Source organism: Glycine max, chromosome 6, assembly GCF_000004515.6.
Source record: "Glycine max cultivar Williams 82 chromosome 6, Glycine_max_v4.0, whole genome shotgun sequence".
NCBI classification, from domain to species: domain Eukaryota; kingdom Viridiplantae; phylum Streptophyta; class Magnoliopsida; order Fabales; family Fabaceae; genus Glycine; species Glycine max.
The window spans coordinates 13,310,483-13,323,634 of NC_038242.2; the positions used below are offsets into that span (position 1 = coordinate 13,310,483).

Here is a 13,152-nt window from a genome sequence, read left to right on the forward strand (position 1 = left end):
TAACTAATTTTTTTACTTCTTTTATTGTAGTTGTTTCATTACTCAATAAGTTAATATTTATCTATTTTTATAATTAGAAATCTGAACAACCATATTTAAATTAGAACATTTTTACCACAAAAAACATGTGAATAAAAAATTGAACATTTTTAGGATTGAAAGGAGAGTATTCAAAAGTTATTTTTAAAAAATGATTTTTAGGAATTATTGACATTTATTAAGCTACATGTCATATCTTAATCTTAGATATTTTGTTTTTAACTCTTTATTTGTTTCAATTGTTTTTTTTTAAATAGTCTCCCTTGTTTTTTTATATTTTTAGACCCTCCAAAATACTAATATTAATGAAATAAATAAAGGTTAAATATGCTCCAAAAGAATACAAAGACTAAAAACAGATCATAATGGAAGATGACTCTTAACATTGAGAACGCTAGTCGTAACGAGAGTGTCTGAGACGTATGTACTGCTTCAATAAAAAAATAAAAAAATAAAAAAATCAGTCCATTCCGGTGGTGCTACCGGCGGTCACTTTTCCGGCGAAGAAACCGTCGTGAACGGTTGCAATCCACATGTTCGGAGTACACAAAAACTCAGTCACACGCGCCGCCAGAATCTTGTTAATTTATAACTGTCACTTTCTAATGTAGCACGCCCACTGTTTGTGAAAATGCCAACAAACACTATATTCCTTCTTCTTCTTCTTTTCCCGTTTAATAAAGAGGAACTAGAAAGCTCAAGTGTTGGGCTTTTCTAACGTTAAACCATGCTTGGACGCGATTTCAAGACGTGGGGTTCCGTCATTTGGAGCTTGTGTTTAGAAGCAAAACACAGTGAAGCCTTGTCCCTTTTCCACCACTGCTTAAAGGGTCATGAAGCTTTCAAACCAGATCACACAGTCCTTGCCGCAATTCTCAAGTCTTGTTCTGCCCTTTTGGCTCCCAACTTGGGTAGAACTCTGCATGGTTATGTTGTTAAACAAGGCCATGGTTCTTGCCATGTTACCAATAAAGGGTTGCTCAACATGTATGCCAAGTGTGGCATGCTTGTTGAGTGCCTCAAGCTGTTTGATCAGCTCAGTCACTGTGATCCCGTTGTTTGGAATATTGTTTTGTCTGGGTTTTCAGGGTCCAACAAATGTGATGCTGATGTGATGAGGGTGTTTAGGATGATGCATTCGAGCAGGGAGGCTCTGCCAAATTCTGTTACCGTTGCCACTGTCCTTCCTGTTTGTGCTCGTTTGGGGGATCTGGATGCTGGAAAGTGTGTACATGGTTATGTTATCAAGTCTGGTTTTGACCAAGACACCCTTGGTGGAAATGCTCTCGTGTCAATGTATGCAAAGTGTGGGCTGGTGTCTCATGATGCATATGCTGTCTTTGATAATATTGCCTACAAAGATGTTGTTTCGTGGAATGCAATGATCGCTGGCTTGGCTGAGAATAGGTTAGTGGAGGATGCTTTCTTGTTGTTCAGTTCAATGGTGAAAGGACCTACGCGGCCGAATTATGCAACAGTGGCAAATATTCTTCCTGTTTGTGCTTCGTTTGATAAGAGTGTTGCGTACTATTGTGGAAGGCAGATCCATTCTTATGTGCTGCAGTGGCCTGAATTGTCAGCTGATGTTTCTGTCTGTAATGCTTTGATTAGCCTCTACTTAAAAGTTGGGCAGATGAGGGAAGCAGAAGCTTTGTTTTGGACAATGGATGCAAGGGATTTGGTCACTTGGAATGCTTTTATCGCGGGATATACGTCAAATGGTGAGTGGTTAAAAGCACTGCATCTGTTTGGTAATTTAGCATCTCTAGAGACTTTATTGCCAGATTCTGTCACTATGGTCAGCATACTTCCAGCTTGTGCACAATTGAAAAACTTGAAGGTGGGGAAACAAATCCACGCATATATTTTCAGACATCCTTTCCTTTTTTATGATACAGCCGTGGGAAATGCTTTAGTTAGTTTCTATGCAAAATGTGGCTATACGGAAGAAGCGTATCATACTTTTTCTATGATATCCATGAAAGATTTGATTTCATGGAATTCTATTTTTGATGCCTTTGGAGAGAAGAGGCATCATTCAAGATTTCTCAGCTTGTTACATTGTATGCTTAAACTCAGAATTAGACCTGACTCAGTTACAATATTGGCCATAATCCGTTTGTGTGCCTCTCTTTTAAGAGTAGAAAAGGTTAAAGAAATACATAGCTATTCAATTAGAACTGGATCTTTATTAAGCAATACTGCGCCAACAGTTGGGAATGCAATACTTGATGCATATTCCAAATGTGGAAACATGGAGTACGCTAACAAAATGTTTCAGAATCTATCAGAAAAAAGGAATCTGGTCACATGCAATTCACTGATATCTGGTTATGTAGGTTTAGGATCACATCATGATGCAAATATGATATTTAGTGGGATGTCAGAGACTGACCTTACCACATGGAATCTTATGGTTCGAGTATATGCAGAAAATGATTGTCCTGAGCAAGCTCTTGGATTGTGCCACGAGTTACAAGCTCGAGGGATGAAGCCTGACACGGTGACTATCATGAGCCTCCTTCCAGTATGCACACAAATGGCATCAGTACACTTGCTGAGCCAGTGTCAAGGGTATATTATTCGGTCTTGTTTTAAGGATCTTCACCTTGAAGCTGCCCTCTTAGATGCATATGCCAAATGTGGTATCATAGGTCGTGCATATAAGATATTTCAATTGAGTGCTGAGAAGGATCTGGTTATGTTTACTGCTATGATTGGTGGGTATGCTATGCATGGCATGAGTGAAGAAGCACTTTGGATTTTTTCTCATATGCTCAAGTTGGGAATCCAGCCAGATCATATTATCTTTACTTCCATATTATCTGCTTGCAGTCATGCTGGCCGAGTAGACGAAGGACTGAAGATATTTTATTCGATAGAGAAACTTCATGGTATGAAACCAACTGTGGAACAGTATGCTTGTGTGGTGGATCTCCTAGCTCGAGGTGGCCGTATTAGTGAAGCATACTCTCTTGTGACCAGTTTGCCCATTGAAGCTAATGCTAATCTTTGGGGGACATTGCTTGGTGCCTGCAAAACCCATCATGAAGTAGAATTGGGGCGTATTGTAGCAAACCAACTCTTCAAAATTGAAGCTAACGATATAGGAAACTACATTGTATTGTCAAATTTGTACGCAGCAGATGCTAGATGGGATGGGGTAATGGAAGTTAGAAGGATGATGAGGAACAAAGATTTGAAAAAGCCTGCTGGATGCAGCTGGATTGAAGTTGAGAGAACAAATAACATTTTTGTGGCTGGAGACTGTTCCCACCCTCAAAGAAGCATTATTTACAGTACACTACAAACATTGGATCGACAAGTTAAAGAACCCGTGGAGTTTTTAGCTTAATCTTGGATATGTATTATAGCATTGTGAAGACACATCTTATAGACATATGTGCCCAACTCACCAAGAATTTATTTTTTCTTTCAATAGGATGAAAAATACTTGTATAGATCGCCACTTCATAAACTGAGTAGACTAAACTAATTAGTAATAGATAAAATTATTTCACTGAACAAACATTCATATGATTATTGAATAGAAAGCGATAATGTGTCCATTGTTAATTAGTATGTACACTCAAATTATCACATGATTGATATTTGCAGTTCAAAACAATTTATGCCTAATTGTCTAAGACCTGGTTGAGAGAGAAAAATAAGTATGTGTTTGGTTGAAACACGGTTTGAGTTGGGTCAAACACAGTTTGATGGACAACAAAGATGTTTTTGGTTGAAATTTTCTCACAAGGGCAGGAAAATTCGATTCATTGATGAAGCAACTTCAAGATGCTACTGTGTTGTTCGTGAATCAATTTAAGCTGTTGGATGTATCTTAAGCAATTATCACAATTATCTCATATTTTCCTCTATAACAAGCATTTCCCATAACATGGCTGGATCTTCAGCTAGAATCAGGAGAATTGCTCTAACTTGAGTTCCTTTGCTTTAGATTTCCATTTGTTTCTTGTTATTTTCGTCCAAGCTTCTTTTCTTCAGTAAAAAAGAAAGATCTTTTCTCTAGGGTTTAGTGGGAATCGACAATTTTTCATTTTTTAGGGGTAATATGCAGAGTTGATGAGGAGAATGCGTGCCTACCACCAAAAGGACTTAGTTTAAAAATTAATCACGTGACTAAGTCTATTAAATTTTAAAATGAACAACAAAAAATCTACACTTTTAAAATACACTCATCTAAAGCTAAAACTAAGTCACTCATAAGTCATACCCAAACATATCCCGCATGCTCCAAATCTTGAGCCGCATCGGCAAACTACCCGGAATTGGGCAATAACTTGGCCGAAGTGGTACATGTTCATTAAAAAAAATACTTATTTAAGTAGTTTTTTAAAAAATAATGGCAAAAAGATATTTGTAAAAACTGTAAATAAATCCCAATAGTTAACCAAATGCTGCATTACACCTCCTTTATAAATCAAGGTTAGCCATTCTCCTAGAGGATGAACTACTGTAGAAATACAAGGCACAGTGCTCACATATCATATCATGAAATAGCTGACTAACCTTGGAGTTTGGGTACTTTGGCACCCAACTTTCTTCAAAAGGTTATCAATAGTGCAATCAAATATTTATCAGTGGTTGATTCTTAACGGAACTTTCAAACATATTGAAACAGTAAAATCCCCTGGCTCAAGATATTCAAACTCATAATGCATAAATCATTCATCAGGGCATGGCAACGTCCAATTTGTAAAATTTGTCATTCAATTCGAACCGCATGCACCACCATTTAAAATTTTAACCAGGTTTCTATATCCAAGAATGTACCAAATGCCAACAAGTACTAAAGAAAAGAAAATGACATACTGAATTTAGTAAAAGTCTCAATCTCTAGAAAGCTGATGTCTCTATTTATTTTCTCTACCTATTTGGCTGTGTTTATCTGTTTGTATGAGTCTGTGCAAAAGACCCTACCATTAGATACCATTGGACTTCTACGACGGGGAGTACTTTTCCATGAGGTTAGCCAATTCCTCATCAAACTTCTGCTCATACTGAACTTCTTCCTCCCAATGCCTCCGCTTCATTGCAGCATAACCCGTGCCATGAGCATGTAACAGCTTCTCCTTTTCAGCAACAAAGTTCTCCATTTCTTTATCTTGGACCTCAACAAATTTCAGATACTCTTCCACCCTACATCCAGAGAAGTCAAATTCACTCAAAAGCAATTGAAAAATATAATTACCACTATCCAAATAACTAGATAATAATTTTTTAACCTACTACGGTCGGCCAGGGGTTTGAATAGTTTGCACAAAGTTATAAGTTCAAACCTCAGCCATTATTGTACACACACAAAACAGGCAATAATTTTTCTGCACATGTACATAATTCTTACTCTTTAAAAAATTAACCTAGCTTTCTAGAGTCACGTGAAATTAGTTTTTTAAGAAGAAAATGTCCTTCAACAATTCAACTTAAAATAACCTACATAATAATTTCGCAAAATTTATTTAGATTAAATTGGCTTCAGATGTGAATATACCAATAGTCCAATGGAAGGAATGACAATTACATACTTGAGTCTATATTCCTCAGCATTCACATGACCAGTAGTACTTGACTGCTTCACCTTCTCACGTTCCTCCTGTTGCATCCTCTCGAAATCTTCTTCCTTTGCATCCCTTGAATCATGAATGATTTTGATCTGGTCCTTGAAGAATTGTTCTTGCATATACATCTTTCATGATTGACAGGATACATTAGTGAGAAAACAAAACTATGAAAAAAATAATATCATGACCTCCAGAAGGGAAAATTAACAAAATAACAATTTTGTTCATTCAATTTATAAATAAATGGAAGTTGTTCTGGAAAACTGGGTTAATGGTATGCATCAGACCTCCACAACAAAACAAAAATAATCAATCTAGATCCAAATCTTAACAATATTTTGTGCCTTTCTTTCAAGGCATTAAAAAACAACCCATCTAGATAAATAGCCTAATGCAGTCTAGGCCAGTGCAACCCTATCAATCTATCATCGCTCATTGATTTCTTTTACTTTTAATGAAAAGGGAAAAGATATAAAAGAGTAACAATATGCAACTGTATCTCATATTCAGTGCTAGTCTAATTTGACACATCAAACTGAAGTTCAATGGTATGTACATGAATCACATTTTTATATGCAAAACATCTCATACAAGAAGATAAAAGATGTGACAATAACTTTAGATTATCCACTCTTGTACTACAAAAATATAAATTATAGCTAAAACTTTTCAACAAAGCAATCAAGCAGAAGCATATCCTAACCACAACTCAGTGGCATTAGAAATAATATACTAAAGTACATTCCACAACAAAGTAACCACTTTTCAATAAAATTAATAGCCATGAAGTCTGTCTGATGTTAGTATTACCTCTTCTTTGGTCTCTTCATGTTGCATTTTAGTTCTCCTCCTCACAATGCGATTTTCCTCCATTGTCTTCCGCAGCTTCTCAGACATTATACCAATAGATTCTTCAAGAGCTTTTGTGTGTTTTGCACCTTTCACAGCCTTGTTCTTAAAATAGAGCAGCTGTTGGTTGTCTTCATTCATTTGCCGAATTTGGTGTACAACCATCTCCTGATATGATCTTATGTCATATTTGAGTCTAGATTTACCTACATAATTTCATCAGGAGGCCAAAAAAAAATGTCAGCTTATACTTTGTCTCCATAAATTAACCTGTAGGTAGACATCAAACCATCTGCATAATGCAAATATGAAGAAAAGTAACCAAGAAAGAGGAAATGAAACCTTGGGAATGTCTGTTGAAAAAGTCCATATCTTCTTTTGTAGCCATGTATCCATAGAGCTGGCGATTCCCCCCAGGGAGATATAAAATAGGGCGACTGAACCAAGAATCTTTATCAGTTCCTTGCTCTGCAAAATGCTTGTGGAGACGCTCTGCCTCTAGATAGCCACTAGCTGAGGCTTCAAATATCAAAACACTCATCCCACGATGACCCTGTGGGCCATAAGAGTGTCGTGCTCTCACAGCATCATATGTGCTAAAATAATCAAGAAGTTCTTGGTTACCCATACCTATCCACTGAATACAAAGAACAAAATCCAAAGTTAACACAAAAACCAGTGATGTTATTCGCAAATTGTGAATGTTATGCTCCATAAATACAAGCAAACAAAATATCAAATATGACACTACTAGTTATTCATCATTTGACACCAATAATATATACCTTATCATTTTCATCCTGTTCAAGCTTTGTATTCTGAATGACAACCATTGGGGGCCAAACTATGTCATGGTCTTTTTCTTCTTCTTTCAAACCTTTCCATTTTCCAAATACTTCCCCAGCTGGAATTACTGAAGTACCCCTTCTGCGTAATTCCTCATCCAAAAGTATAGCAAGCTCCCTGTGAATCTTCACCCTTTTAGATCCCTTTGTTTTGGCATGTGTCACCAAGGGCTGCAGTCCTCTGTACCAATCAATAGCTCCAGGACCACCTTGGCAAGCTGGACAATGCCACTGTCTTTCTGGTTCATTTATCTGTTCAACAGTCAAGCCATCCAAAATCTCAAAAAACTTCTTAAACCATTTGATTTTCTTACGTGTCTCATGACTCTTTTGACTAGCATCTGAATCATAGTCATCACTCATCAGATCATCATCGGTATCTTCAAAAGCATCAGAGTCCTCCTCCCCATCATCGTCATCAACATCATCATTCTTTTGAAGGTCCTCTGGTGAAATTTCATCCCTTGCATTGGACTGCAATGCACCAGGTCTGGATTGCCAGTTCCAGCCATGCTCAAGTGGAGGCCGAATTGCAGGATTTGGAACATAGTTGCTTTCATATCCACTTGTTGCTAACTGAGGCCTTCCATTTCCTCTGCCAGCTGGTCTCCTAAAGTTAGCATTTTGTGTCTGCCAGGGATTTCCCGAAGATCTTCCAAGTCCACCATGACCCCGGATGCCTGGCTTTTGAGCCATTTCTGCATTCCCCCATGCCCTAGGATTAGAATTATGGGCTGGGGGGGCCCATGGTTTTGCAGCACTGCTTCCAGCCTTGTTCTTGGATTTCCTTGCATATACCTCCCACTCACCATCATCTTGTCCTGAGTTTAGCTTAGTGTCAGCGATACCCTGAGTCAACTGCTCAACTTTTGGATGAGCTTCAGATATGCTTTTCCCTTTGGACATATCATTGTTAGCCACGGTTACAGGTCTCCCACCCCCTCTTTTCGAACTCATTTGTATATGCTCTGTTCTGGATCAATATTTTTTTGCATTACGCATAATAGATGCAAGAGGTAAAGGTGCATAGAGAATCATAAAACTGAAGGAACTTGAAAAGAGAAAATCAGTTCATTTGTCAACTACAATAAACTTATAAACTTAAGAAAGAGAAATCTTAATCCACCTACAGCTAAAAACACAAGCAAATCAAAGCATTGTAAAAAATTCATTCAGTAAAATATTACATTCTTAGAATCTCAAATAAAGAACATAATCAACACTTCATTATGAACTCAACATGGAAAGGAGGCACACAATAAATAGAATATAACTGAAGGGAGGAATCTCAATGTAATACTACAAAAGAACCAATGCAATATGTGTGAAAGGACAATGCTTATGCAGGGTGCAGTGCACATGAAGGGAGGAATCTCAATGTAATAAAACAAAAAGACCAATGCAATGCGTGCAAAAAGGATAATGCTAGTACATGAATCAAATGCGGGGGCAATGCACATGGAGGATCCCAATGTAAAACTACAAAAAGACCAACACAATGTGCATGAAAGGATGGAGGATAGCAGCACAGAATGGCCAACTACAAAACTGCTATAGCAGGATAGCGGATACCAGGATGACCAGTTGACCACTACTATGAAATTTATAGAATTTAATTTTATGCTACACACACACACATATATATGCTCAAATAAAAAAATAGCCATAGTTAGAGACATATTCATAATTAATAATCAAGTCATACTTTTAAGCCAAATATAGAAGTTAATAATAAGAGTCATGTAATGTAAAAGAAAAAATAAACTAAAGCAACATAAGGTTACCTATCTAAGCACGACAGTGAAAGAAAGAGAAAACAATACATAGACACCAATGTTGTCAAGATCGATATCCTACTTAAGATCAGCCAGAGAGTTGCAAAATTATAAACACAGGATTGTAACAAGGATGAGAAGAACCTACCAAAAATATAAAAATATATTTTAATGCCACAAATTTATAAATGATAGTATAATTAGCTAAAACATATAATAATATCACTAAAATCCATTTAAAAAATTAAATTTATTTTATACCTATTGTAATAATTTATGGAAAAAATATTTCATTATCTTCTGTATTTTGTAATAATTTATGGAAAACATAAAAGAAGTAAATATACCATAAAACCATAGAATATAATAGAAGACACAGTAGAGAAGATATCTCGAATAAAGGCCAAAATCACCCAACTCATGAGTTTTAGGGAAAAGAAAAAGAGAAATAGAAATAATACTGAGAAAGGTCATGGCTGTAAACAAAATAAAGTTTAGAGTCAAAGGTGTCATGTTCGGTGAGAACAGGAGTGCAAAACAGACACTCAGTCATGATCACAGCAGACCAGAGAGAGAGAGGGTCAAGTATAACACACACCACAGGCGCACAGCATTAAACAATCATAGTAGAGAGAGGGTCGAGTCAAGACTGAGGAGACAAAAGGGATAAGCCGAGAGATAGTGAGAATCGAAAAGGGAGAGACAGAAAAGCTGGGTAGTGCTTGTCTAGGTCTGAAAATGGGGGAGAAACAGAAAGTATCAATTTAGGGCACCAATAGAGTTGGTTAAAATAAACTTGAGGCATGCAACCTGTCTCAAAATCTAGCTCAGAAGATAAGTGAAACCAACCAATACTACGAATTCAATCCGATCTGACTATGATCTTACTCCGATCCCACCGCTTCACGATCCAACTCGGAAGCTGGGAGCAAGATCGTGAAATCGTGCAAGATCACGATTTTACTCAGGATCTTGACAAAATTGATACACATGCACACAGAATAGAACATAGACCAAAGGATGTGATTGGAATAGAGACCACAGAACAGTGTGCCAAAAATCCAGCTCAGAAGATAAGAAAAACCAACCAATATTATGAATTCAATCCGATTTGACTACGATCTTACTCCGATCCAACCGCTTCAAGATCCAACTCAGATGCAAGGAGCAAGATCGTGAAATCATGCAAGATCATGGTTTTACTCAGGATCTTGACAAAATTGATACACACGCACACAAAATAGAATGTAGACCAAAGGATGTGAACAGAATAGAGACCACAGAACAGTGTGCCAAAAATTCAGATTGAGGGTTGGCAGGAAACTCAACTGGAGTGCCACAGATTGGCCAGAAGCGCAGCTGAGAGCTCCGGGTCAGATGATTTGAATCAAATAGCGAAGAGAAGTAGGGTCTGTCTTTTAAGGATGAAAAATCCCAAGACTGCCCCACCTTATGACACTAAATGACATCGTTAGAGGGGCCAAACATGTTAGATTTAGCTTAAAACCAATTGGTTCTAAGGGAAGTTGCCCAACAAATATATAAGCTGCACCCCAAGAATTGAGGCAAGCAATGTGGGACTTCCTAACAAAACAAACAGGTTTTTTTTGGAGGCAGATTGTGGCCGGTTTCGCATGGTATAGTAGCCTTATGACACCAAACGGCGCCGTTAGAGGAGCCAACCAAACAGTTTTTTGTACATGGAAAGAATAACAGCTGGAAATGCCACAATTTGCGCCGCAATAACCACAACACTGAGCAGCTGCACTACAGGCCACAGAAATAGCATCAAATGACATTTTGAGAGACCAAACAAACAGAGTTTTCTACATGGAAAGAATAACAGCTAGGATGGCCACAGGTCTATGCAAAAGTGGCCACAAGTTGCACTGCAATAACAGCAACACTGAACTGCTCCAATACAGGCCATGCAGAAACAGCATCAAATGACATTTTCGAGTGGCCAAACAAACAGGGTTTTGCACAGGGAAAGAATAACAAGTAGGGTTGCCATAATTCGTGACGCAATAACCATGAGTCCATGACACTGTAATGCTCCACTGCAAACCACACAGAAGCAACCCCAAACGACACTGTTAGAGGGCCAAACAAATGGGGTTTTGTACATGCAAAAATAAGATACAGGGTGGCCATGATTCTACACAAAAGCAGACATGATTCACGCCACAATAAGAGCAACACTAAACTGCTCCACTACAGGCCACACAGACATTGCAGGGGGCTGTGCTGGAACATGTCATCATTATACTGGTGCAATGGTGCAGTATTGACTACTATGAATCAAATGCAGGGGCAATGCACTTGAAGGGAGTAATCTCACTGTATTACTACAAAGAGGAATCACAATGTAATACTAAAAAAAAGATCACCACAATGGACATGCACATGAGCAGATTATGCTTTTACATGAATTAAATCCAGACGCAATACACATGAGAGGAGGGATCTCAATGTAATACCACAAAACACCAACACTGATAGGATAATGGTTTTACAAGAATCAAATGCAAGGGGAAGCACTTACAATTACGGTACATAACACACAACAGCCAAAGCTCCAGATAAATGAAGATTGCCATAATCATAACACAACATTTCACATCATTACAAAAAGGGAGGGAAAAGGTGATTCCACAAAATCATAACACAGTAAAGCTTTTACATGTATTGAAATTAACATTTAACAGCATGGTTCTCTCACAAAAGGACCCCAGAAAAGACACATTTGCAAATGCACTCAGGCCACACTTTTATTTTGCTTAGAATATTAAGTGAGCACATTGAAATTGAAACGCAGCTAGATTATACTCCCTCTGATCCAAAAAACACTGATGTTTTACAAATTCCAAGTCTCATTAACTATTTTCTTTCTACATATATCCCTATTTAATTGCTATTTTCAAACAAACAATTACTCCTATAAAAGATACTATTAAATGAGAGAATTTTAGAATAAATATATAATAAGCCACAGAGATAGTAGAAGCCACGAGGTTTTGTTATTGTGTTATTGTAATATTACAAATTAGAGATAAACAACAGCAACAGAATCCCTCCATAAAAATCCATCGATTTCAAATTCTTTTGGAAGCTTGAAGAAGATACGGCAAAAAAAAAAAACCATAAATCCAATCTTAAAAAAAAAAAAAAAAAAAACACCAACACACAGCCAAGATTAAATATGAAAATTCATAGCGTTCAGGGAAGATTCGCCGTAAAATATTACTGACGGTTTGAAACCCCAAAAAAAAATCTAAAACTTAGAATAGCTTAACTACTGCTGAGAGTCTTGGCTTAATTCTCACTATGCTCCATCATATTCAACCAGAAATAGAAAATGCAGTTAAACGTGAAAACAAGCCGAAAACCTTCGTTAGATACAAACCGATTTTATTCTTTCTTTCTTAATTATTAATTATTGTTTGTTTAGTTTTAATATATTCATCATCTTTACATGGAAGGGAAACATGCAAAACGAGCTTTCCCAACCAAGAAGCAAGAACCAATGCAGGCAACAAACAAGACATTATAGAAGACAAAACGACATCGTACGGTTCAAAAAGAAAAAAAGTGAGAAAATCGGAGAGAAAGAAAGGAAGGAATCACCAGTGATCGTAGAAAGATCGCGCGAAGAGAATGCGGCGATTGAGACTCACGCGCAACCAGTGTAGCGTGGGGAGAGCGAGTAGTAGTAGTGAGTGAGTGTGGTAACAGCAGAGGCGTGAAGTATGCGGGACAAAGTAACGTTAGAGCTGGAAGACCAAGGTGGACTTGAAATTTTAATGAAATGTGATTTATTCAGTACAGAGAACAGAAAAAAAAATAAAATAAATAAATAAATATATATATATATATATATATATATATATATATATATATATATATATATATAAAAGAAATGTGAATATGGGCATATGGCACGTACGGGTAAACTTCGAGACGAAGGAGAGTGCGGAGAGGAAACAAGAAAAAGCGTTGCTTGCATTTGTTAGTATCTCCCTTTAATTAGTCTATCATTAATGTTTATATATTTGCTTT

At 37.1% G+C, this 13,152-nt stretch overlaps 2 protein-coding genes across 8 annotated transcripts; one reads left to right on the forward strand and one right to left on the reverse strand.

Annotated features, from left to right (window-relative positions):
* The first annotated feature begins 319 nt into the window (after window positions 1-319).
* On the forward strand, window positions 320-3,618 carry LOC100783369 (putative pentatricopeptide repeat-containing protein At5g08490). The gene has a single exon (XM_003528034.5). The coding sequence runs from the start codon at window positions 767-769 to the stop codon at window positions 3,392-3,394; it is 2,628 nt and encodes an 875-aa protein (XP_003528082.1). The 5' UTR covers window positions 320-766; the 3' UTR covers window positions 3,395-3,618.
* A 1,137-nt stretch (window positions 3,619-4,755) lies between these two features.
* LOC100792019 (protein SUPPRESSOR OF GENE SILENCING 3) lies at window positions 4,756-13,144 on the reverse strand. 7 transcript variants are annotated; one of them, XM_041016524.1, is made up of 7 exons: window positions 13,040-13,144; window positions 12,721-12,884; window positions 7,259-8,286; window positions 6,816-7,110; window positions 6,435-6,679; window positions 5,589-5,749; window positions 4,756-5,202 (listed from the first exon to the last, which is right to left on the reverse strand). In XM_041016524.1, exons 3-7 carry the CDS (start codon window positions 8,273-8,275, stop codon window positions 5,004-5,006), a joined length of 1,917 nt encoding a protein of 638 aa, XP_040872458.1. In that variant the 5' UTR covers window positions 8,276-8,286; window positions 12,721-12,884; window positions 13,040-13,144; the 3' UTR covers window positions 4,756-5,003. The 7 variants fall into 7 exon arrangements, with proteins under 7 accessions (XP_040872458.1, XP_006581819.1, XP_040872459.1 ...); XM_006581756.4 differs by having other exon boundaries at window positions 7,259-8,291; XM_041016525.1 differs by having other exon boundaries at window positions 12,721-12,866; window positions 13,040-13,114.
* Between the last annotated feature and the right edge of the window lie 8 nt (window positions 13,145-13,152).